Below are 27,474 nucleotides of genomic sequence, written 5' to 3'. Positions count from 1 at the left end.
TAGCTACCTACTAAGAAAACAATTTAAAGCATTCTAGTCTGTATTTACTAATTCTTTTTCTTTACTTATTTATTAATGGAGAATTAATTTTGTGTCTATATCAACTGTGCCTTTAACAGAAAATAAATTCTACCTCTTTTAAATTATCTAAATTCAATTTTTTTTATTAATGTTTAGGATAGGTTACATCTTTTTAGTGGCATTCAAATAAAATTATCAGCTCTTTACATAGTATAAAACTCTTTAATTTACCAGTAACTATTTAAAGCAGAATAAATCAGAATGATTTGTTTAAGTAGTAGCTCTTCAGGAATTGAAGTACTTGTAGAGACCGATTAGGGAGTTGACTTTTTATGAGTATGAGAAAGTGAAATATAAAACTTATTTCCAAATAAAATTTATTGGGCACTGTTTCTTATCAAGTTGTCCTCTGTAGTACTGTGATCACTGCATGATATAAATTGAATAGGTAAAATTCCTTGGGTTTTATAAATTTTAAAATACAAAGTATTATATCTATATTATTTCCCCACTATCAAATGTCAAGAGGAATAATGGAGTTTTAGCTTCAGTAAGAGTAGAAGGAATCTTAAGTATCCTTTTGTATTCTTTTCCCTTAGATTACATCTAAACTAACTGATAAATTACTCTTTTGCTTTTGGAGAATAACATGTTATAATGATAATCTGTGTTAAGAATTATAATTAAGACAAACATCTCTTAAAAATTATTTACATGGTTATTTATATAAAATATCAGATGCTTTGTGAAATTAATAGTGGACTTGCTTTCATATTTATTTTAAACATTGATTCTAACAGATTTATACAAAATGTGTTATGGTTGAATTTCTTTTAACTATTCTAGATCCATGATGAGATTTTGGTGTCAAGCATGGATGCTTCTAGGCAGTTAATGTTAAATGAAGAACAACTGGAAGATATGAGGCAGGAACTTGTACGCCAGTACCAAGAACATCAGCAGGCAACAGAACTGTTAAGGCAGGCACACATGCGCCAGATGGAGAGACAACGAGAAGACCAGGAACAGCTACAAGAAGAGATTACGAGACTGAATAGACAATTAGCCCAGGTATGGGACTTAGAGTCCCTTTTCTCCCCAATTAAAATAGTAGTGTTCTTTATATAACTTTTTAAACAAAAATCAAAATTATTGACAAAATCTGAATTAATACAAATATTTAACATCAGGAATAGGTTCCATGTGCACGCCAGTGTTAGGTCTTACTAGAGAAATCTGACTCGTTGTAGTGCATTGTACTCTACCATTTTATTTATCTTTCTTTGCAGGCACTGGAAAAGGGACTGCAAGATTGTTTGGTTTTTATAGTCATTCTATTGACCATATGTGGCAAAACTGTTTGACAGTTTTGGAAAATTTTTGTGCTGAAGTGCAATTAATATTCAGTTTTCCCATATTTATAGTTTTGTAAGTCCACCAGTTAGCATCTCCAAGGTTTACCTTTATCTGTCCTTAATCTGTCTTTTAAATCAAGAATGGAAATCTGAAGTAGTGTGTTTCTGGATCTTCTTTGTCCAGGGAAACATCTCTTCTTGATTTGAGAAATGCACATTTCTATAACGTTCTTATCCCTTTCTTGGCTAAATTTATATACTCCTTGGTATTTGGGAGCTGGATTCTTATCAATTGCTGTATATAATGTACTCACAAAATCATTGCAGAAAAGCAAGAAATATTTATATAGAAGTTCTTATTAAAACTTTTATTTAGTTTTTGGAAACTTAAGCTAAAAAGAGAAATGAAAAATAGAGAACTCTTGAAATATGTTCTTTCATATATAAAATAATAGGAAATTGGGAGTGAGTTGAGAATATTTGGAAAAATCAATTTTGCTTTTCTTCATCGCATTTTGTGAATTTAACATTCTGAATTTTCAATGCAAAATTGGCATATAAAATAATATCCTTTGAGTTGCACAGATTTCTAATATATAGACTTAATTATCTTTTTTGGTTTTTTTTTTTTCAAATTTTGCATTGAACTTTATATATGCTTTTAACCCCTTATCATGGGATACGAATCATAGGTAGAACTAGGGTCTGTTGGTCCCAGGGGGTTAAAAGAAATCTGCTTAATATTTCTGCCTGTGTCTTCTTTCGCAAACAATATTCTCTCATGACCTTTTTTCTTATTTAGAGATCCTCAATAGATAATGAAAACCTGGTTTCAGAGAGAGAGAGGGTGCTTTTAGAGGAGCTGGAAGCACTAAAGCAGCTGTCTCTAGCTGGAAGAGAGAAGCTGTGTTGTGAGCTGCACAACAGCAGTACGCAAACACAGGTAGTATGGACTTTGCCCCACCTAGGAACAGTGGATCCACAATGCAGTAGGATCTGTTTGTCTTCATTGTTGGTGTGAAATGTGTTTATAGGTGTTGCATTTAAAATATTTGTGATTGCTTACATGTAAGGTAGGTGGAGTCAAGATGCCTTACATTCCATTTAAGGTAATTTGAATCTTGACATTGCTAGGTTTGCAACTGCTGTCTCACCAGGAGCAACCTAACACACTTTATTGTCCCTCTATAGCATGCATTAGCTTGAACCCATTACAAGCTTTTCGACTGTAATCTAGAGTCTTTTATCTTCTTTTGATAATGCTAATCTCTTGAAAAATATAGTTAAATATTATTTTATACAGTAGCTATTCTGCATGCAGAGGTTTCTGTTTCACCTCATAACAAATAGAAAGGAATATTCGACAAGCTATTTCCAAGATGACAGGTTTTCTTTCTGTCTTGTCTTCTCTACCTTTACACAAACTTACACAGGATGAAGATGAAAACCAAGAGGACGCTGAGGAACAGATCTTTAAAGAAAAGGAATTGGACAGAAAACTTGAAGATGTGCCTCCTGATGTTCTGTCTAATGAAAGGTATACAGGATATGTATTTGTTTCAATACAATTCTTATTTTTATCTTCTACATTTCTTTTATTTGTACATTATATTCTGTATGTAAAGAGTAACAGATTTTGGTCATTTAAATCAACAAACAATTACTTAAGCTTTTGTATGTAAAGTAATTTTTAACAAATACTGATCAAATACTTAACTCAGTAAATTTAAGGCATCATTTGGTTGTTGAACCTTTCTGGACTAGTTTTAGTTTGCTCATACAGCATTTTTATACTAAAAAACAAAATTGTATTTGTGGGTTTATTCTGTCACTGGGAGGTCATGCATTCAGTATAAGCTTCCCTCTGGTTTGTTCATGATGAGGACAGAAAACTATGTGTCATAGTCCACGTGTCACTTTCATACATTTACTGCATAACAGATGAGAACTTTTAATCCATATAGCAGTTTTACAGAGGAATAAATTAATGATTTGATGTTAACAAAACTTTTCCTTACTTTGATTTTGTAGATATTAGTATAAAAATGTAAAATATAAATGAGAATAGTTATCCCACATTAATATTAAGGACTTTAAGCACAATATTTTAAATTTTGTCTGCTCAAGTGAAAATAGTTTCTTTAATTTTAAATTAAAACTAATATCTACTAACTTAATTTCCTCCTTTTCCAATTTCTGTGATTGTCAACCTTCTGTCCTCCTAACCTCCTTCCTCAGCTTGCATGGAGGAATTTGGCCCCTAAGATTTTGGCTTCCCCATTGGATCATCAGTATGGAACACAGTCAGTATGGAACTCAAACAAGAAAGACAGTGTATGAGAATTAGAGTTAACATATCAATATAAAATAAACAAAATGTTTATTTTATAATTATAAAATAAATGTTTATTTGGTAATTTAGATAAATTCTTTTTATCTCAAGTATATTTTTAAAATTATGCAGTGTTTAATTATTAGGACTTTTCAATGAGTGCTGATAAATTAGTATTCATATTTCTTTTTACCGTCATATTAATTTTAATTAGTTTTCTTATGTAGAATTTCTGTTTTCAAAATATTCTAGTCCTGGTGTGTTTAGGGCTTGAACAAAATCTCAGGAAAAGTTAAAGAATTAAAACCTTTGACTTACTTTCCACTAACTAAATTATTTAGAGTTTTATTTTTAGTATCCTTATGTAAGCGGAGAAGTTGATCTAGGTGCAAAAATAGAACTGCCTCTTTCTCTTGACAAATACTGAAGGAAAAATTCTGCATTTATTACCTTGTCTTAAAATAGTTACGTCATGTGCTTGTGAAAAGAGATATCCTTTAACCTGACTGTGAGTGATCTCCCACACTGTGGGAGGGAAAGCTGTCTTAAGGCAAAGGACCTTTACCATGAAAGTCTCTTATTCTGTCTGCATGTATTAAGTATCAGGTTTGCCACTGTAATATTTTCGTTGAATTAAGTTGTTAGAACAAGAAAATTGTTTATTCAGAAGATTGATCAGATCATCTTCTGAATCACCATTTATGGAATTATATTTCTTGACATGGAGAGATGCTTGTGTTAAGCAGAATAAAAAGCTTACGAGAATGGTTTGTAAGCTAATCGCAGGATAATCCCACTTTATTTATATATATATACATATTATATATATATTTATGAGAGAGATGTGGGGAATAGTCTAGAAGGATAAGCATTAAAATGTTAATAGTGGTTACCTCTAAGTGCTGAGATGTTTTGGTGGGTGGTTAGCAGTATTTTCTAATTTTTTAAATAAAGAATTGTTAACTTGTCTTTTAAAAAAGAGAAGTACACCTTAATTTCATTTGGTTGAAAATAGGTTCCTTCTACTTGTTGAAATCAGGGTGGTATATGTAACTTGAGAAATTTCTGTCTCTGGAACAGATATAACAACCTACAATATTCCCTCTGGTGTTAGCAGATAGTGAAATTGCATAATAGACCTTTTGAAAAATAGGTCTCTGCCAATTGTAGTTTAATTATATAGATCATCACCAGTAAGTTATACAAATACACATTTTTTTCCTGGTGGAGTTTTTAAATTATATTTTAAAATAAAATCTTTGATACAATAAAATTAAGTGTACAACATATATGAATAACCATGAATGGTATTACCAGCTCAGTAACTCACATATGCTTGGGTTGGGTTACCACCATGCTTTTTAAAACTTAATATTTTTGTGTCCTTAATTTTTTTTTAATCTTGAAAGTTTTAAATTTATAAAATAAAAAACAAAAAAACACTTCATTATAGATGCTATATCATATTATTTTAATAGAGAGGATCATATGATGCTTTATTTTTCAAGTCAAATATTTTGTAGTACATTTTTTGTGCGACATAAGCAAAGTATTTGCTTTTTAAAAGATTAAAGATTTTAATAAATGTTTCTTTATCTCTATAGGTATGCACTCCAGAAAGCTAATAACAGACTTCTGAAGATCCTCTTAGAAGTTGTAAAGACAACAGCAGCTGTCGAAGAAACAATTGGTCGCCATGTCCTTGGTATTCTAGATAGATCAAGTAAAGGCCAGTCATCTGCCTGCTTGATTTGGAGGTCAGAAGCAGAGGCACCTATAAAGTCGTGTGTCCATGAGGAACACACAGGAGGTACTAGTTTTATATTCTGTTGAAACTATAACCATCTTCAGTAAATTTTGGAATATAAGCCACTTTGCTACTTATTAAAGTACAGAAAATATTATTTTCCCACAGAAACACCTCCAAATACAAATTCATTAGGTGCACTCTTCTCAAAACACCATTATTATATAGCATTTGCAAGTGGGTATCTTCGAGTTGTCATTATATACTCAGGATTACTAATGTGCTATATAAATCAGAAGCTGTTTAATTTCTTGTCCAATAAAGGAAAAATTTTGTATCACCACTCATGATTTACCAATAGGCAATGTCCTGCAAGCACCTTATCAATGAAGGAAGACTAAAAATAAAGAGCTTTTAAGAATTGAACAGCAGTGCAGGGTGGAGGGGACTAAAGGGGGAAAAATGGGACAACTGTAATAGCATAATCAATAAAATATATTTAAAAAAAGAATCGAACAGCAGTTTCACATGTCTGTTGAGATAGTTAGAAGAAAGTCTTGAAAATAAATGTAAGGTATGAATTTATCTTTGAACTAACCTCTGCTGTATGTCCTTCTTCCTTTTAGAAAAGTGGTGTGAGGTATGGCGGAAGGGGTGTGCATCCAGAAATTGGGTCCTGATGTGACATACCTGCCTTCCTGTTGTTGTTCTGCCGTGAGGGCTGGGCTGTTCTTTGAATTTCTTACTTTCATGTTGCTGACCTCCAATCTCTCCAGTTTTTTAATTCCTTTCTCTTACTGGAATATGAATCAGGAAATCAAAAGAGAAAATATTTGTCACATGGAGTAAAAGAGGGTCTGGCTTTTGGATCGGAAGATCAAGCCTACACTTCTCTACCATTCCACACCCAAACATATCTACCCAGTTCAAGGCTGACATACTTTTCTTCTTTTCTAATTTATTTTATTGATTATATTATTACAGCTGTCCCAGTTTTTTCTCCCCACTGCCTTGCCCCCCACCCCACCCTCCAGTATTGCCCTCCTTAGTTCACATCTATGAGTTATACATATAAGTTCTTTGGCTTCTCCATTTCCTGTACTATTCTTAACCTCCCTCTATTTTGTACCTACTATTTATGCTGCTTCCTCCTTGTACCTTTTCACCCTTTCTTCCCCTACCTCCTCACTGGTCTCCATGTCATCTCCATTTCTGCGAATCTGTTCCTGTTCCAGTTGTTTCCCTAGTTTGCTTTTGTTTTTAGGTTCGGTTGTTGATAGTTACGAGTTTGTTGTCATTTTACTGTTTATATTTTTGGTTGTCTTCTTCTTTTAGATAAGTCCCTTTAACATTTCATTTAATAAGGGATTGGTGGTGATGAACTCCTTTAACTTGACCTTATCTGGGAAGCAGTTTATCTGCCCTCCCATTCTAAATGATAGCTTTGCTGGACAGATGTAGAATGTAGGTCCTTGCCTTTCATCACTTTGAATACTTCTTTCCAGCCCATTCTTGCATGTAAGGTTTCTTTTGAGAAATCAGCTGATAGTCTATGGGAACTCCTTTGTAGGTAACTGTCTCCTTTTTTCTTGCTGCTTTTAGGATTCTCTCTTCATCTTTAATCTTGGGTAATGTAATTATGATGTCCCTTAGGGTGTGTTTCCCTGGGTCCAAACTCTTTGTCACTCTCTGGGCTTCCTAGACTTACTGAAAGTCTATTTCCTTTGTGAAATTGGGGAAGTTCTCCTTTGTTATGTTTTCAATTTCTTGTTCTTCCTCTTCTCCTTCTGGCACCCTATGATTCAGATGTTGGAATGTTTAAAGTTGTCTCAGAGGTTCCTAAGCCTGTCCTCATTTTTCTGAATTCTTGTTTCTTCATTCTGTTCAGTTGAATGTTTATTTCTTCCTTCTGCTCTCAATCGTTGATTTGAGTCCTGGTTCTTCCTTTGACTGTTGGTTCCCTGTATATTTTGCTTTGTTTCACTTTTCATAGCCTTCACTTTTTTCTCTATTTTGTGACCATACTCAGCCATTTCTGTGAGCATCCTGATTACCATTGTTTTGAACTGTCCATCTGATAGGTTGGCTGTCTTGTCATGGCTTAGTTCTGTTTTTGGTTTTAATCTGTTCTTTCATTTGGGACATATTTTTTTTATCTTGATGCATCTTTTGTGATGTAAGGGGCAGAGCCTTAGTTATTCACCAGGGCAGGGCAAGCCAGGTCATTGTATTATGGTGCTGTATGTCAGGGAGGGGTCCATGAGGGAACAGTGCTGCTTGCTCGGGTCTTGGCCAACTTTCAGTCACTTCCCCTGCTACCCACAAGCAAGCAAATTGGGCCCTTCTGATGCTGATTACCAGGTGTATGGATTTGTGTACATTCTAGGACCCTGTGGGTCTCTCTCCAAGGAACTCTCCTGTGAGGCTGGGAGTTTCTCCCACCACCACAACACCCATAGGTTTTTACAGCCAGGGGTACTTAGGCTTTATTTCTTTGCACTGGAACCCTGGGTTACGCAGTCTGTCTCACTACCCAATTGTTCCTCCCAGCTTATCTGCACACAAATATGGGACTGCCCAGTCTGCCAGCCAGTGCCTCTCCCACTCCAGTTTGGCTGCCACCTTTCCGTGCATCCTCTCTCCTGGCTACCCATCTCCACCCCTCCTACCAGTCTAAATGAATATTTCTTCTTTAACTCCTTGGTATGGGACTTCCTTACAGATTGATTTTCTGGCAGTTCTGGTTATTGTTTGTTTTTAAATTTGTTGTTGTCCTTTTGGTTGTGTGAGGAGGCAAAGTGTATCTATCTATGCTTCCATCTTGGCCAGGAGTCTAGAGGCTGACATTATAAAAAATTCCAGTTTATACAATTTTTGAGAGTATTCTGCTTGTTAAGTTTTATGTGGAGAAATGAGAAGAAATTACCTGTGCCACTTATCTTTGCCTAATTAGAAGTTGGCCAGTTGCATGCTTCTAAGTGCAGAAAAAAAACTTGATTTGGAATTTTATGTATAATTAATTTAAAAACACCTCAGTCGAGATCAAAGATAATTTAGCAAAGTAATACCTAAAATACAGCATTTTAGAACTTCTTTCAAATTCGTTCTTTTCAAACTTTGTTAGGTGTATTTTTCAAACTAACTTAATTTTTGGTTAAGCTCTCAATCAAGGGCTATTTTATTCCTGCAAATGAATCTTGATATATGTAAAAGAATTAGTTTTTTTTTGTTTTGTTTCATTGTAAGAGTGTTTATCAAATTATGTGTTTTTAGAAAGTTATTTTATAAACTGGCTTCACTTAGCCATCATGGGGGATTTTGCTATTCTGCTAAGACCTAAACTAAACTATATTCGAAAGACACCCTAAGGGGGGTTCTGTAGAGTACAAAAACATTTTGTGCCTTTTTTGTTAGTTCTCTTAGACCCTTCTCAGAGTGGTTGCTAAAGTGCTTAACAAACACCATATTTTGAAAGATAGCAAACTCACTTCTAGGGCAGTATTTTCATAGTTGTAAAAAGGAATAAATTGGTAATTTAATGCAAGCACAGAGGGTTATGTTTATTTTCTAAGAGAAAGAAAATTTTCAAAGACATCTGATCTACTTTCTTGCATGGTTACATCTAAGTCCCTCAGTATAGATTCAGTATGTCTGTGTCCTATTTTAAGATATACAATAATACAGTAGTTTTTCAGTTATACACAGTCTTAGCAGTTCAATTCTACAAAGATTTATTGAACAATTTTTCTATGCCTTTTGCTTTCTAAAAAAATCCTTGCTAAAGGATATATTTATTGATTTTAGAAAGAGAAGAAAGGGGGAAAAAGAGAAACATCAATGTGAAAGAAACATCAGTTGGTTGCCTCCCATATGTGCTCCAAGTGGGCATTCAACCAGCAACTTACATTTGTGCCCTGACCAAGCAATCAGAGCCTCAACCTTTTCGTGTATGGGACAGTGCTCAAGCAACTGAGCTATCCAGCCAGAGCTATGCCTCTGCTGGGTAGCAATTCAGTCTAGTGAAGGAAGTGCTGAGTCCAATTCAAGGCTAGATAAACTCAGAGCACTTAATATTTTACTTAAAACCACTTTATGTGTACTTTAATCCATTAAGCCTTTAAAAAATTTAATTCTTTAACTCTCAACTGATTCTGAAGGAATAATATTAAGATACAAGAGAAAAAAATTTAAATCCATGGTTAAGAAGTTCAGTGTATAGAATATAATATCAGAGATAAGAATTTTGCTGTTATATTAGTGTCATGAGTTATAATGTTCACTTATCATTTAACTCAGTATTTGTTTTTGTGTTTAACAATGATATACTAGTCTCACTAATGAAATTAGGATGATCATTAATATCACTTGGGATCACTTATCAGATCCATTTTGCATCTTGAAGGTATCACCAGTGATGTTGACTGTCAATTCTCAGTTCTTGAATTCAGCAAAGAAACTACTCAGTACTAAGAACTCTAACTCAAGAGGAAATTTATTTAGCATGCAAAACAAAACACTTGAAAAGGAGACTTGAGTAGGCTGCTCAGAGAGTTGCATTGGCCTTTTAGAAAGAATGTTACAGAGGTAGAAGAAGTAAGCCACTTGGGCTGAATAGACTCAGGACTAAGTTACAGAGGCAAAAAAAAGTCAGGGCCTTGGAGACATGTACAGGGGGTTAGCCTGGGAAGAGCTGCTGCTCTCTGCTGCTCTCCTGGCCACAAACCACATGGTAACCTTTAGAGCTTAGGAGAAAGAAAGCACAGATACATGCCTGAAGAAAGAAGGCACAGGCATGCTCCAGGGAGAGCATGCAATGGGTCCATTGTCTTAAGTGTTTTTATCTGTTTTCTAAAGGCAAGAATTTTAGAAGATATTAATAGAATATTCATCAGCTTTCCAGGTGTGTTCTTCATTATGCTAATGAATATGGATCAGGATTATTCCCTAGTCTGTTTCACTTTCAAAGAATATAACCAAAGAGGGACCAGGACTGGGACCGAGGTGGGTCTGCCCCAGCACTGTCTGGAATGTGTAAGATAAGACCTTGCAATTTATTATCTGGCTATAAATTGCTCAGCCAATTTGTTCTGCTATGTATCTCAGTTTCCTCATTCCACTTGCCAAGGAATTTTCTAAGCTTCTTACTGACCTGCCTCAAAGGAAAAGTTGAATTAATAGAATTTATAATTTAACACCTTGAATTTTCTCATAAACTTTGAAGAAAATGCTGGCTTTAAAATGTTGACAGTGTTTCACATTGTAAGAATTATTTTTAACGTTCCATCATATTTTTAATGGATGCATTATTGCCAGACTAAAATGAACGTTTGAAATCTTTTGTCTTATTTAATATTACAACAAAAGTTTACTCTTAACCTGATTATGAAGCAACTTCTGCTTTTCTGTTTTTATATTTGATTTTGTGTTGTAGGTAGCACTTGTGATCTTTTTTCAGCCTCCATGTCTGAACTTGTTTAGATTTTTAAACATGTATGGACTTGTTAACTCTCAAAAAAATAATAGTTGATTTGTTAATGTTTGCTTCCTTCTAAGAGTAACCTAGTTTATGAAATGAAGGAACATTTTGAGCCAACGTGAAATCACTTGAACTTGAGTAAATATTAGACTAGTTCATAAAAAAATTCTTCCCCCAGGATATGTTGGAAGAAAATTTCCTGGACACCTGTACTGTGGTGGCTCATCAGGAGAATGCACACCTCTCCCTCAGGAAGTCAGGAATGAATCTCATCTACTGCCGCTTTCTTTAGTAGTAGTATGATATTATAAAAGGAATGCTGGATTGGTAACTAGAAGGCCCTTGATTCTTGTTCTAGCTTACTGCGACCTTGAGCAATCCTCTTAGTGTTCCAGAGGTTTAATTGAATTTCTTCCATCTGTCAGGTATGAGAGTCAGGCTAGAGTTGGTGGTTTCCAGTTGGAGCCCTAGAGATCTTCTGAAGGCCATTGGGACAGGAGAATAAATGCTCTGTCATGTCACCCATCCTGCTTTAACCTGAGAAGCTTATCTGTATGGAATGAGCATTTTACAATCCATAAAGTAAATAACTAAAGAACTTTTGAGTAACCATTAATTGCTATATACCAAACTGACCATTCTGAGATTTCTATCGACATGATATGAAATTGTCGTAGCCTTCAGGAGACCCACTCTTGTTGGCGTCTTTGGTATTTCACTTGTCTACAGTTTTTTTTTCATGAAGACAGAGAACAGGACAGCTCTGTTCTCTGAGGAAAAGGAATAGTTGAATACAATGGACAGTCAAGGATTTATGGAGTGAGAGAATTTGGAGAAGTGAGGATGAGGTAAGGGAAATAGCTGAAAGAAAGCAGCTGGAAAGCAGGCTGGAACTAAGTTGTGAATGGCTTAAATTTCATCGGAAACCGGGTTTTCACTGTTAATAATGGGGAGGTAAATAATTTTTTGAGCATAAAGATACTATCTAATCTGTGAATCAAGAAGCAAACTATAGCAATGCAGAGGAAGGGTTGGAGAAGAAGAAGGGGGTGATTAGGACACTGTTTCAATTGCCCAGATGACAAGTGTTGAAGACATGAAATAAGATAGAGTAAGATTGAGCACAGGTTGGAGAAGACTGTATGTGTAAGACAAGGGAGGAAGAAAGTAGTACAAGATGATTCTGGGTTTCCAGCTTACGGAGTTTTTAGATGGCAGAAGAGTCATTACTAAAAGCTCAGGAGAAAGTATATAGTGTAAGCACAAACATGATGAGTCTGAAGTGTTAATGGGCTATGTGGAGGAGAAGAGCCAACTTTTAGAAATTTGGGCCTGTAGACATTTAGGAGCAATATTTATTGAGAGGAGGAGGACAAACAAAGTTGGAGCCTGTGTATATCATAAATTAACAAAAGAACCTGTGCAAAAAAAAAAAAAAAAGAAGAAGAAAAGAAAATATCAGAGTAAGACAGGAGACAGATATTCCAGGAGACCAAAACCATTTGAAAAAGTTAGAGATTTCAATAATGTTGTTTGTGTAGAAAGTCAAACAGGACAAGGACTGAGAAGATGGCATTGAATTTGACATCGGGGAGGTCACTGTTACCCTGTGAGAGAGCAGCTTTGGTGCTGTGGGAACAGAAACCAATAGGGGTGGGGTAGGAGCCGGTTTCATCTCTCATTGTCTGTTGAGGTTTACCTTGAGATGGGGGGCAAAGCTGAGAAAAACCAATGAGTGCCTTTTCTTTTGGGGGTGGGGTACAGAGAAAGAATCAGTGATGGGGAAAAGATTGAAGACACTCTGTATTACATGCAACAAATCTCAAGCACAAAATACAGAGGATATATAGAACAAAATGTCTTAATGTATTTATTAATAACATTTTGAAGATACATATAAACAAAAATGATTTGAATATGTTCCAAAGAAGAAATAAAATCTTTTGTGTATTCATTAGAAAATGTCACTAGAATGCATTTAATTCCTCAGATAAACTTGCTATACAACATAAATAATTTTTGTTTTAAATACCTATTATAAACTAGTAATGTTTCTTGCCTCCATAACTTCTTCAAAAGTATCATTTATTTTCTAGAGTACTTTAATTTGATTCAGTAACTTTTTAATATACATTGTATGGTACTTTATCTGAATTAACTTGGAATGCCAGGATTATTTGAACTCATGAGTATATATAAAATAACCCCATAAGACATTTTATTTTGAATATGTGGAATAATATAATTAAATACCAGTCTAGTTTGTGTCTGTTTTTTTAATTTTGGGAATAAAAATACAAAGTGAAAATTGTATTAACTGTTACTCCAAAAATTAGATAAAGTTGTGTAATATCAAACATTTAAAATTTCTTAGAATGCAGTTTTGCACTTTTTAGCCAGTGAATTATATAGAAAAGGTGCTGAGTGAATATTGAATGGTGCTGATTTCAGATCTTACATCTGAAACTGCGTCTGATGTTGTTAGTACACGAGCCTAAGGTAACTCTGTGTCACAAGCTACATTAGCAAGACATTTTAATAAATGGCTCTTACTCTTCTGACTATGTCAAGTGAATATTTATTCCACATACTTTCAAAATTAAAGTTTCCTGTTCTTTTAATTTGTACAGTTACTGATAAGTATGTACTCCATATAATAAAGGAATAGGTAATTGCTCTTCAGAAATTTTCGTTGTTGGTCTGTAGCATGTTGCTATTGGATGAATAATGCACTTCATGAATAACCTATGCTTTAAACTCTTCCAAAGCTTATCTTCTCAATTTTCTTTACATAAGAAATAAGAATGCTGTATATAAATAAGTCCATAATTAAATTGGAACTGCTCATTAGTCTAACCTCTTCCCATATACATCTTACAAAAGTAGCAAGCTGCAAAATGATTTCAGTCCTTCCACCTGCCCCGGCCGGAGTAGGTGATACTGCCCAGTGCGATGCTCAGAGACCAAGGGGTCTGTTCCAGACAGAGTCTAGCACTCCTGTCCTTCATGGGTCTGTGACATCCCATTGCATATTGTTTTCTTTTCGTGTGGGGGTTAGTGTGTTTATTTTCTCATTATGCACTATGTAAACTGCTTGAGGAAGGGATCCAGCTCCTGTCACTTACCTTTCTCCATTATTTAGTAAACCCTATATGGTAAGCACGAAAGAAGTATCTGTTAAGGGTTGTTTTAAAAGTTTTCATCAAAGAAAAAAGTGATAAATAACCTAAATACTAATTTCTGCAAAGCCCTATTTGCATAGCATTTATCCTTCTCATTTTTACCTTTTTGGTTACCAAGTAATATTATAATTTGTATTTGTATATTTTATTTTGTTGCATTGTTCTTAGAAGGCCTTTGTAGTTTCATTGATTTCAGGTGTTAATTTGATTTTATTTTGTAACCCTTTTTTACTATAATTACTCATTATAATTGATTTATGCGTTTAAAATACTGTTATTCTAGTTACAGGTGAATCTATACCATCTTACTCTGGAAGTGATATGCCAAGAAATGACAGTAGCATGTGGTCAGAAGTAACTGAGGAAGGAACAGAGCTGTCACAACGGCTCATGAGGAGTGGTTTTGCTGGAATTGAAATAGATCCTGAAAATGAAGAATTCATGCTGAATATTAGCTCTCGACTACAAGCAGCAGTTGAAAAACTCCTAGAAGCCATAAGTGAAACTAGTAGTCAGGTAACCTCCTTGTATTGCTAATATGTACTGAGTTTGAAGTAGGTTGTCTTTTAAGCCACTCATTTAAGCCAACTAAATGTTTTCTCTTCCCAGGTTTCAAAGAAATTTAGTTAGGCTCCCCCTTAAAAATTGGTTGTCTCTGTGACAGCCACCACTGGAGTCAGCAGTCTTCTTTTCAGGTGGTACAGCCTAATGTGTGCTGGTGGGTTCTTCTGGTTCTAAAATTTGAATGTTGTTTTAATTTTCAGATTTTCTGGACTCTTGGGTGTTACTTTTTGATACCAAATGAGATTTTAAATTGACCATTATATGAAATATTCCACTATAATATATATAATTTATTTGAAGGAATAGTGTAAGTTATCCCTAAAACTATGTGTTCTAGTATGTCATAACATTACTATTTCTTTACATGATTTTTACATCTTTTTCACAAATATGTTTACACCACTTTACAGACTATCTCTTGTTAAGAAATTAGAGTGTGGGACAGTTTCTATATTAAGGTACAATTTTTCTAGAAGAATATTAAACCATTGTATTTGTAACTTAAATTGCAATGTTCTTTGTCTATAAAATTTTGTGTGTGAAATTTATATAATTGTCTAAGGTTTGTATGCAGAATTTTCTAAATCATTTGCTACTTTAAAATGAAAATTCACTTATTTTAAAAATGTTCAACTGAGACTTAGAAATGTATGAACTATAGAATCATAGCTGTCATATTAATCAAATAATTCAGGTACAGGGCCAGTGTTAATTACCATTTTCACTAATATCTTTATTCAGATTATCTTAGATCCAAGTATATTTCATATAAGTTGAGCAGTTTAAAGAGTATCTTTAATTTTGTTATTTCTGATATCTGGCTTTCATCAATGCTGCCTTTTTTCTGTATGATATTATATTTGTTTTTTGCAACAACAGTAACTGTGGGTGTAGCAGATTCGACGGTGTTACGTATGTTGTGTTTGAATGCTGGATTCATTTACTTTTGGGTTAAGCTAGTGAATGTAGGCCATTTTCTTGACTCATCTCATGGATAGTGGCACTTGGAATAATTTGTTAATTACCTGTTTCATTAACTTAGCATTATCAATTTACTATTCCTTTTTTCCTTTCTGTTGGTAACTTGCTATTAGCATTTAATGAAGAAGCATTATCAAAACAACATGTATTTCCAATGAAATATTTGTCTTCTTAGTAATCAGATACGACACTCAACCAGAGTTTCCCCCAGGTCATTCTTTGTCAGGAGACCATCTATATTCTCTTCTTTGATAGAGTATGGACTGTATCTTCAAAAGCAAAAGAATCCTCCCTGACCAGTGTGGCTCGGTTGGGCGTCGCCCTGCAAACTCAAGCAGAAAGGTTGCCGGTTCTGTTCTGGTCAGGGTGCATGCCTAGGTTGTGGGTTTAGTCCCCAGTTGGGACATGTACAGGAGGTGACTGATGGATCACACATTGGGATGAGAATTCGCTAATTGACCAGGGGAATATATTGTAATACATCTGCTGATAAAACTTCTGGATTGCATCTTGATTGACTGGCCAAACGAAGGTACTCATATTACATTAAGTAGGTCTCAAAATGTTTCCATAGATAAATTCTGAAGATGTAATATGATATATAGTTACTATTGCTATCTTTAGGCAATTGTTTCTCTGAAGCTTTCTTTCACAACAGGTACAAAATGATTAAAATGCTTTTGCTTCAGTAATGCAAAAATTTCCTTGAGCATCACAAAGAACTAAGAAAGTGTGGTGTTTCTGAAAACGCAAATCTTTGTGTATTTGTCAATATACAGTGGTAAGAGCAACTGTGTACACAAACAGTAATAGTGGTCCCATCTTTCACTCAAACCACAGTGATTTATTTTTCATTGCCAATATCCTAAGTACCAGTAAGGAAATGGTATTGATAAAAACAAACTTCATTTGTGTTATTAATTTAACAAGGTATTAAATTATACTTTAGATCAAAGAATTTTATTTTATCTATTTTTAATTCTCACCCAAGGGTATGTTTTTTATTGATTTTTAGAGAGAGTAAGGGAGAGAGAAAGAGAAACATTGACATGAGAAACATCAAGCGGTTGTCTCCCGTACGTGCCCCAACTGGGAATCAAACCCGCAACCTTTTGGTGTAAGGGATGACACTCCAATGAGCTGAGCCACCTGGCCAGGGCTTAGGTCAGGGAATTTTAATCTTCAGTATATTTTTTTCAGCTTTGGTTTCGAGAGACTTTACTTAAGCTCAAACACTGAAATTTTGAATGCTGTGTACTTTCCATAGCTGCTATAAGAAAGTACATATTGTCTACTAAGGTTTACTGTTTTCAGAAGTCTTTATTTTTCAGATAAACACAGGCCACAGATTGGCTCTCTTTTTAAATGCTTGTGCACAAGCCACTTTAACAATCTGATGTGCCACTAAATTAATGGGGCCAGTGCAGCAGGTGTTTTCCATTGTTGCTTATCAACCTTGAAAGCTTGAGTGCATGTACATTATAGTTACTTTTTTTATTTCATGAGCTGTATAGTATAAATTCTGAATTTCTATATGATGCTGCTTTTGGGGGGTTATTCCAGTCATATCAGTATTTAATTTTGTGATTCATACTCTTTCATACCATGAAAACTGTTCATACTTTTCCTTTTTTGACCATTGTTAAATACTTTGACCTGGATGTTGAGTACTATTAATGTTGTTGCTACTACTTGATACCATTGTAATTTATGGACAGTGTAGTTAATGCAGCATATTTGTTTTTTCACAAGCATCGTGGAGAACAATAAATAAATCAGAAGTGATAGGCGGTTGCAATGTTCCTATAGGCCATTCTCTCCGCCCCAGCTCCATGGGTACTGCCCATAAACAAGTGTGTCAGATCCACCTGAAACACTCAGTTTCCTGCGCCATGGTCACAGCTCATCATGTCTGTTGAAGTAACCGGGTAGTGTGAGGTACAGTAGGAGCCAGATTATTTTCCTTTTGTTAAGTACTGAAGCATCAATATGTTATCTAAATTTTACTGTACTGAAAGATCACAGAAACTGCCTAGAACAGGAAGCAGTTCTCAAAAGTGTAGTCTCTAAACCAGCAATATCAGCATCACTGAGGACTTGTCTAAATATAAATTCTCAGTCCCCACCCCAGCCAAACCTACTGATTGATGGAACTCAGCAACCTGTATTTTAACAAGTCCTTTAGGTAATTCTGATACACACAAAAGTTTGAGGACTATTGATCTAGAGATTATTAGTATAATGTGTGTATTACTCTAGCAGAATTTTGAAGTATTCTACTAATATCTGTTTTATAAAAGGTTGAAGTAGTTGTTGACATTTAGTATAAAAATGAGATATGCCTTGGGTGAATTACATTTTTCAGGCATTAGGAATAGGAGCTTTGTAAAACTTTCTTTTACACTAGTTTTAGTTCAGTTACTACTTATCCATAAATAGATATTTATAGCCATTGACTTCTTTAAATTATTCTTATCAAAAACTAAAATTATTCTGAACATAAGTATTTTTAATAGTTAGAAAATACAAACAATGTGTGGTCTTCTTTGTGAAATAACTGGCATCCCATTTTTTTTTCAGTGTGTCAGTATTTGGTTCTTCTTCATAATGGAATATTTCCTTTTCACCTTGATTTATTTTTACTTACTAAAAAAAATCTAAAACAGAACTTAGAGACAGTATAATTGGGCTTGTGGTGAAAGAGAAATTCATGTAAATAGTTCTGCACAGGATACCCTGAGACTAGAAAAAATTGGAGCATCTGACAGTTTAGGGTCAGATGGCAGTTTACAGGCAGTTCCACCTGACAGTTTAAGGTGGAACTAAGTAAACTTGGCTTATTAGAGGGTTTCGTATTATTCATTTATCAAATTTATTGAGCACCTGCCATATAACAATTGCTTTTCTAGGGACTGGAAGTACAGCAATTAGCAAAATGGACAGAATCCTTGTTTTTCGTGTGAATGTTTATTGACATTTTATTATTCATAGTTTTGACATCCTTTCCTAAGGATGCTTCTTTAAGCATCCTTATAACCAATATTTTGAACTCTGCATCTGATAGATTGCTTGTCTCTATTTTATTTAGCTCTTTCTCTGGAGTTTTGATCTGTTCTTTCATTTGGGCCATGTTCCTTTGTCTTCTTATTTTGGCAGCCTCCCTGTGTTTGTTTCTGTGTATTAGGTAGAGCTGCTATGACTCGCTGTCTGGTAGCATGGCCTGTAGGCTCCAGTGGCACAGCCTCACTTATCACCCAAACTGGGTGCTCAGCGTGTGCCTTCCATGTGTGTTGAATACACCTTCCTCTTGTAGTTGAGCCTTGTTTGCTGTTGGCAGGTCAATGGGAGGGATTTAGCCAGGTCAGTCAGCTTCAAGGACTGGCTATAACTACTGACCACCAACTTCCACCCTCCATGAAGGTCAGCTGTGCTGGGGCAGGTTAGTGTTGCTCCAATGGTGGTTTGTAGCTGTCCACTGGGTGTGCAGGCTCTGATGTTACCCTGGTGGTGCAGGTCAGGGTCAGCCACCACCTGTGTTCTTCCTGGAACCACCCAACATGAGCTATAAAGCAATGTAAGATGGCTACTACTTGTGCTGGGCTCGGAGATTCCTAGGCAAAGCCAAACTGTGATCCAAAGTTGGCTGCTGCTAGTGCCAGGCCTGGGGCTGCTTAGCCAGACAAATAGGGCTAGAGGCAGGCCTGTAAGTTGGGTGTGGCAGAGCCTCAGATAATGGCCAGGGTGGGGCAAACAGTGTAACGTAAGCCAGGCTGATGGAGTCTCAGATATGTTTCCTCCCTGCTAGTTCAGTGGCTTGGTGGGGAAGGGCTCAGAAAAAGCACAATGACCTCAGTCCACCTTTCTGTCTGGGAGAGAGCTGTCCCCCAGCTCTTGCCCTGATGCCAGACACTTCAGTTCCTCCCCCCATACCACTGGTACCTTTCAAGCTGCTACTCCAGTGGTATTAGAGCTCAGATGGAGAGCATCTAAATTCAGATGGGCCTTTAAGAGGAACTGCCAAGAAGTTCAGTAGTTTTTTTCATCATTTCCAATCCCATTGCTTTTTACAGGCAGAAGTTATGCAGGCTTCTCTTCCTAGCATTGGTACCCTGGGCTGGGAGGCCTGGTGTGATTCTGGGACCGCTGATTCCTGAGGTATCCCTCCCAAATGTTTATGCACCATGTGTGTGTGGTCCGTGCCCATTCCATATCTCTGCACCTCCCACCCTTCTGGATTGATGTGGTTTCTTTAGTTCTATAGTTGTTGGATTAACATGCAGCTAGATTTCTGACGGCTCTGAGTGATCTTTGGTCATACTTTAGTTGTAATTTTTATGTGGTTATGTCAGGAGGCAAGCCATGTTTACCTATGCCTCCATCTTGACTGGAAGTCTCTCCAAAATCCTTGCTTTTATAGAGTTTAATATTTAGTGGTGGAGCCCTGGCTGGTGTGGCTCAGTGGATAGAGCGCCAGCCAAAGGGTCACTGGTTCGATTCCCAGTCCAGGCACATGCCTGGATTGCAAGCCAGGCCCCCAGTAGGGGGTGCATGAGAGGCAACCACACATTGATGTTTCTTTCCCTCTCTTTCTCCCTCCTTTCCCCTTCTCTAAAAATAAATAAATAAAATAAAATAAATATTTAATGGTGGAGACTGACAATAAATGTATAGTATGTCAGATAATGATATCTACCATGAAGAAAAGTAAAATGGGGGAGATAGAGCATAATAGGGGAAAGGAGCATTATATAGGGAAATTACAGAAATCATTTCTCTGTGATAATAAATATGCTTGAATATCTCTTTAACTACATACAGGAAACAGGCACGTAGGTAAGTAAAGGAAGAATGTTTTGGGCAAAGAAATAGCAAATACAAAAGTCCTGAAGTGGTCTTGTGCTTACTTTTTTTGTTGCTTTTTGTGGCTGACCGGGGCCAGTGCAGCTGGAGCAGGGAAAGGGGAAGTGTGGGAAAGATGGACCCTCTCAGTGTGAGTCATCAGGGTACTACACATGATGTCAGTGTCTTATTACTGGTGATGTTAATCTTTTGTTTTCTTTTGCTGTTGTTTGGAGAGGCAGTTTAGAAGGTACTTTTGGCATTACTGAAAATACGTATGTACAAAAATGTATCTGTCATGCATGGACCAATGATGAGATAGTGCCATGAACTAAAGAGTGTAATTTATCCAATTTGAACAACGGGTACCATGTACCTGTGTGTGCCCACATGCACACACAATGGTGTTTCCATCTCTGAAGTGTTATAGTACATACTCTTTCATATGCAGTTACACACACAATTATATGTCATTTGTAGATAGATTTTTTTAATCCTCACCTGAGGACATGTTCATTGATCTTAGAGAGTGAGGTAGGGAGAGAGAGAGAGAAATGTCAATGTGAAAGAGAAACATCAATTGGTTGCCTCCCGTACATGCCCAACCATGGATCCAGCCCACACCCTTAGTACATGTCCTGAGCAGGGATCAAACCCACAACCTTTTGGTGTACAGGAGGATGTTCCAACCAACTGAGCCCCCTGACTTGGGCTGTAGATAAACTTCTTAAGACATCCTTTACAATTGCTTCCACAAACAAGTGGTACTACAAATGTGTGTAATAACTCAAGTGAAAACTGTAAAACATTGCTGATAGAAATAAAACCTTAATAAATGGAATATACACAGTGTCTGTGGATTGGGAGATGATCTTGTTGTCAGTTTTTGCTACAGTAACCTGTAGATGCAATGTAATGCCAATCTAAGTCCTAGCAGGTTTTTACAACAGAAATTGACTAGGTGATTCAAAAGTTTGTATGAAAATTCAGAGGACCTAGTATAGGCAAAAGGATTTTGAAAAATAAGAACAAGTTTGGAGGACTTGTGCTACCTGATTTTGAGATTTAATATAAAGCAAGACATTCCTGTACTGGTAAAAAGTACAGACCAGTGGAGCAAAATAGAGATTCCAGAAATAAACCAGTACACATATAATCAAATAACTTTTTCAACAAAAACCACAAAGTAGTTCACTGAGAAAGAAAATTTTTTTCCAAAAATTTTTGAAACTAGATATCTATATGGAAAAAGCAAAAAAAGAACTCCACCTCACAAAATGCAAAAAAAATATATATACACACACACATATATATGTATATTACAAGATAGACCTAGGTATTAAAAATAAAGCTACAAAGCTAGAATAATTTTTTCATGACTTGAGAGTAAACATAAATTTGTTAGAGAAGCCACAGAAAGCACAGGCCATAGTTTTTTGTTTCATTTTGTTTTTTAAATTGGAGACATAAATCTTGATTAATTGTATCTGCTGTGTTTCTCCACTGTAATATTAGTATTTTTGTCTCTTTGTAATAAGTGTCTTGGAGTGCTTTAGAATATGCAAATAATTTTGTTTCTCCTTAAACTTCCACCCAGTAATGTTAGCATACATTAGTAGATTTTGCTTATACCGTTATTACTGTGGTGTTTATTTTCACATCCTTCTAATTATTGATTTCAGTTTTTCTATAAGAGTTGTCTCTTCATTCACATCTGTAACTAATCAGGATCCTTATGAACTCACGGGTTTGTTTGTTTGTTTTTTTAACTGGGTTATAATCCAGTACTATAGTGATACATTTTACTTCTATCTTTGGCACTGAGAATTTTTTTAGGTTGGTGTTTGTACCATTGCAAGCAAAGCGCTTACTTTTGAGCATTTTTACTATCAGAGGCTCCAGGCCCAGCGTGTATTTTTCCTGCCCCAGCCCTAGAATCAACCACTTTTCCAAAAGCTTCAAGTTCTTTTTATTGGCGAATATTTAGAAACCAAGATAGGGATGCTAGATGCGCCTGTTATTATTACCAGGTATCATGACTTCTAGTTCTCTTAGGAGACAACTTGAAAACATATGTAGTATTTTAACCCTTACATCTGTATTTATTTCTGTATCTGTCCATGTAGTAAAAAAAATTCTGATAGTAATATATACCTGTAAAGTAATTTCACAATTGCTAACCTATACCCTTGTGAAAAGCAAAGTTATTAATTATGGTACAGTATTTGTATACACTGTATTTTGTCTCTAGCCTTACAAAGTCAGAATACTGTTTTTCACAGAAGCTTAGGTTAACTTTTTCCATTCCCACCCCATGCTGTTATTCATTTTTAATATAGTTAGAACCATTTGTTACAGTTTTTATTCTAATTTGGGTTCTCCCACATTATGGTTAATTTTTTAAAATTTACATACTATATAAACTTCACTTTTTGTGTAAACACTTTTTGTGGGGCTTTTTTGGTGACAGATACATAGAGATATGTACCTACCACCACAAATGTCTTACTAAATAGATACATCACCCCAAAATTTCCTGGTGCTGCTCTTTCGTTATTGGCCCCTCCTCCACCTCCTGCCCTAGGCAACCACTAGTTGCTTTCCATCCCTCTAGTTTTGCCTTTTCCACAATGTCATAAATGCAGTCATGCATTGTGTATTCTTTTAAGTCTGGCTTCATTGCCTTAGCAGTGTATTTAAGATTCTTCTGTGTTGTTACATGTACTAACAGTTCCTTTTTATAACTGAGGAGTATTTCATTGTATGCGTGCAACACAGTGTATCCATTTGCTATTTAGAAGAAATGTAGATTATTTCCAGTTTGGGTTCATTAGCAATTTTTGAGTAATAGATTTAACTTACTTTTCAAAAGGATCGCTTTGACTGCTTTGTTAAAAATAGACTGGATGGAGTCGAGGGTGGAGAGGTCCATGGCAGAAGTGTAGAAACCAGTTAGAGAAATCACTTGCCTACGCTTACCTGTAAAGTGATAGAGTTGGAATTTAAACCTGGCAGTCTGGCTTCAGTGTCCATGCTCTTAAATGCCTTTTTTTTCCTGCCCTTTGAAAAAGAAAGGAGTGAATCATTCTGTCAGTTACTGCTGATAGGTCATTTAAGTTACAGACGGAGAAATGGGCTCTGAAATCCGTGTAATCATCAGTAACCTTACAAGAGCAGTTTCAGTGGAGTGGTAGAGATGAAAGTATAATTCCAGAGAAAATTTTAGGACAGGAACTAAAGACTTAAAGACTGGTAGTTATCTTGACCAACCAGGTAGGTCAAGAAGAAAATTTGTGGTAAAAGGAATAGCATGTTGGTGTAAACCTGCATGATGTGTGTGAGGACTGGACAGTTCTGGGTGATAAACACATGGGGTGGAGCATGGAAAACGGATAGAACCTGAGGGTAGGGGGATGATAGGCACTGGTTACCTGTCGAGTCCTTTATGGGCCAAGTTCAGTTGTTTTAATTTTATGCTGAAAAGTTGGGGAGTCATTAAAATATTTTTGGCAAGAAAGTAGAAATATTGAACTTGTGTCTTAGATTTCCCAGGCAGATGGATGGGCGGGAAGATAGTGAGGATAGATGCTGAATGTAGAGAAACAGGAAACTCTTAGCACATTCTAAGTGAAAAGTGATCAAGATCAAGTTAAGTCAGGAGGAAAGTGATTTTAAAATTTTTAGGAAGTTGACTTTTTTTATTTTGGGTAGAGAGAGGAAGGGAGGAGAGACACAGAAACATTGATTTGTTGTTCCATTTATTTGTGCATTCATCAGTTGTTTCTTATATGTGCCCTCACCGGGGATCAAACCTAAAACCAGCTGAGCTACCTGGCCAGGCTAGGAAGTTGAATTTTGATAGAAGTTGGTGTGACTGGTTGGATGTGGAACATAGGAAAAGGAGAGAAACCAGGCATGACCCTTGACTCAACCAGGTTGTTGGTATATTTCATTTATTGAGATAAGGGTACAAAGTAAGTGAGTAATGAATTTTGTTTTAGATACATAGTTGGAAATGCATGGAGGGAGCATCAAGTAAAGATTCACTAGAATCTAGAGTTTGTGGAGAACTAGATTGGAAGTTGCCGTATGTTAAGGACTTTTGATGCCTTGGTGTTGGAGAGTGTGCAGAGCTAGTTTTTTATATTGGTAGAATGCTGACATTTAAAAGAGAATATAGATAGGTAAGTACAAAGGAGACCAGCAATAAGAGACAAGAGGAAAATCCAGAGAGTAGTGTCATTAAAGCCAAAAAAATGAGTGTTTTTGTAAAAGTATCAGTTGCCATGGAGAAGTCATGGATGCCAAGGATGTGGTGTCCATTGGGTATTTCAGTGTGGGTGTCATAGTGACCTTGATGAGAACAGTTTTATGGGGCTGGTAGAGGAGAAACTTAATATTTTAAGAGTTAAAGGAATAGAGTTGAAGAAATAGCAATTTCATGGCATCTAGCTGTGAAGAAAACAGGAGAGCACTAGCTTGAGAAGGGCGGTGTTTTTTTAAGGGTTGGAGTAGTTTATATTCACTAGCAAGGCTGAAGGTGCAGGACAGAGGGATTGGGTTTGTGGAGCCAGGTCCTTGGCATACATGAGGATGGAACCCAGAACAGAGGTGGTAGATGTGGCCTTTGGGTCAGAAAAACCCTGCCTCCATCAAAACTGGAGATTATTGCCCGTGACTGGGGGCTTGTGTTTGGGGTTGGGGCAGAGTTTCACTGAAAAGGCCCATGGTCTAAGTAAATATTGTCCAATTTCAGGGTTCTTTTTTATTAATGATATGGTTTTATATGTTGTATAATTTTAGTGGAGGATACAAAATTACACCTTGTACTTAGTTTCAAGGCTTGCAGCTGCTTTAGGTTCTATAGGTACTTTCTTCTTTAATAAAAGAACAAGGAAGCATTTTCCTTACCAAGTGTTAAGGTGTCTACCTTAGAGACTAATTTTATAATGTCTATTATAGTAGTATTTGATTTGACAAGTGATTTGCCCAACACTATGTCCAAATCCATATAATAATACATCTATTATGATGGATTTTACTTCTCTTTTGCCCAGACAGGCTACAATAAAATTGGGCTTATATTCAACCTATTGTTGTTTCCTATTGTTTGGGATAGCTTTCATTATAATATGAGGAAAAGTACTTAGAGACTACCCTCAAGCCATCAGAAAGATAAATCTCTTTAACATAATCTTCATTCAGTAGTCTCTGTGGTTCTGCAGAAAAGTTATCTTGGAGAGTGTGGTTTCAGATTCTTGATTCTTAGATCAGGTAGCTATAGAAATCAGTCTGTTCTGTAGGAAATAGTCTCTCAGCAATTTAAGTTTTCACAATCCAGAGATACTATTTAGAGCCACAGGAAATTATTTACCAAGAGATTCCTGAGGCCCTGGAGGAAATTAGTGAATAAGGAATTTATTCCCACAGAGTGATTTTTATTGTAGGTAATTCTCATGACGTAAATTTTGTCATTTTTAAGAATAATGGACTCTGAGTTACGTGTTTTTATATTTTCTCAAAAAAAGAGACCTTTCCTGAAGATGAAACAAAAATATAAGTTAGGGTTTTGTTTTGTCATTTTTGTGTTTTATATATAACTGCAAAGTGTTGAAACACTTACTGTTAGGTGCTGCCCCCAGTATGTTTATTCTAAGCATCGGTTGGGGTATTTTATGCAGGATTCTCTCTCATTAGAAAGATAAGTAAATCAAAACGCAGAGAGCAACAAAAGTGGCTTACAATTGGAGGGAAATATTTATGGGAAATATGTTTAAATAGCTTGACATTGTACAAATAAAGCTATTTAGTTTGGGAAATATAAACTCTCACAAATTAAGCCTTCAAATATACATTAAAATATTGATTATTTGAAACTTAGGACAGTGACCTAGTCTAGATAATTGAAAGGGTGCTTTAAAGATTGAAGTCTTTTTAACTGTTTTCTGTTGCAAAAAGTTTTATGTGCTTTTTAAAATTAAATGTATATATAAAACTTATTCTAATTCAGAGTAATCTGAACATTAGTTAATATAATATACTGTCAGTTAATATACGTACTGTTAGGAAAGTTCTTTGACGCTATCCTAAATCATCATAACTGCTGTTGAAGTCTTTTCCCCTGTGATTATACTGTATTTTGTGTGTGTTTATTTTCTTAACCTTGACCTATATTCTTAGTTACAAAGGGATACCACTTACACACACGTGTGTGTTTTTTACATGGATGGAAACAAGTTTTACATGCTTTCAAAATGGAGGGAACTATCACTTGAATTATTTTAATTCAGTATCACCTTTCTGAACATGAATTAATATAATATGCCCTCTGCTAAGGTCCTGTTGTTTTGAGTGCTGTTCGTCCCATTCTAAATCATCTTAATGTACTGCTTTCACTGCTTTCTTCATCTTTTTTCCCTCCCTAGTGTTTTCTCTCTGTTCTTTGTAGTTAGTTGTTACCTTGACTTAAATGTTTCTATTTATAAAGGGATACGTCTTACTTTCAGGGTTTTGTTTTTGTTTCAAATAAGAGAAATTGGATACCAGATTATCTAAATAAACTGTAATTTGAAGAGGGTGCCAAGAAAGTATTTTGAGAGGTATTTGACATGCTATAAGCATGGGTCCTGCCAGTTCATAAAGCTGGGCAGCTAGAATGCTGATGGTTTTGTATCTGTTGAAGCCGTAGTAATATCAAATGCACCTGCATCAGTGGTAAGATTAGGCCTCCACCTTCACAGACTAACGGGAGGGCTCACATGAGAAGTCATAATAATAAACAAAAATTTGTCATTGCCTAATCCAGAATTGTAAGAGACAGCTGCCCCTTCCTCACCACAAACCATCTGCCTGTAGATTTTGGGCTTTCTGTAGAAAATCTCGTTTTCTCTCTCCTAATTATTATTGGCCTTGAGTATTAGCTCCTCTAACAATTTTGTGTAGTGAAAGTGGTTATAGAATGGAGTTTTGTTAGTAAA

The 27,474-nt window shown here is 35.7% G+C and overlaps 1 protein-coding gene across 6 annotated transcripts in view; it reads left to right on the top strand.

The window, feature by feature from the left end:
• AKAP9 (A-kinase anchoring protein 9) overlaps positions 1–27,474 on the top strand; it is a 169,390-nt gene that overhangs the window by 84,064 nt on the left and 57,852 nt on the right. For 5 of the 6 annotated variants that reach the window (XM_045827242.1, XM_045827246.1, XM_045827241.1 and 2 more), the window contains 5 exons: positions 868–1,092; positions 2,179–2,319; positions 2,810–2,913; positions 5,313–5,518; positions 14,397–14,629. In XM_045827242.1, coding sequence (XP_045683198.1) covers positions 868–1,092; positions 2,179–2,319; positions 2,810–2,913; positions 5,313–5,518; positions 14,397–14,629 — 909 coding nt within the window. The remainder of the gene's footprint in view (positions 1–867; positions 1,093–2,178; positions 2,320–2,809; positions 2,914–5,312; positions 5,519–14,396; positions 14,630–27,474) is intronic. The other variant, XM_045827244.1, reaches the window with a different exon arrangement.

Source organism: Phyllostomus hastatus, unplaced genomic scaffold (assembly GCF_019186645.2).
Source record: "Phyllostomus hastatus isolate PE091 unplaced genomic scaffold, TTU_PhHast_1.1 phas_scaffold_78, whole genome shotgun sequence".
NCBI lineage: Eukaryota > Metazoa > Chordata > Mammalia > Chiroptera > Phyllostomidae > Phyllostomus > Phyllostomus hastatus.
This window is presented reverse-complemented; position numbering and strand designations above follow the sequence as displayed.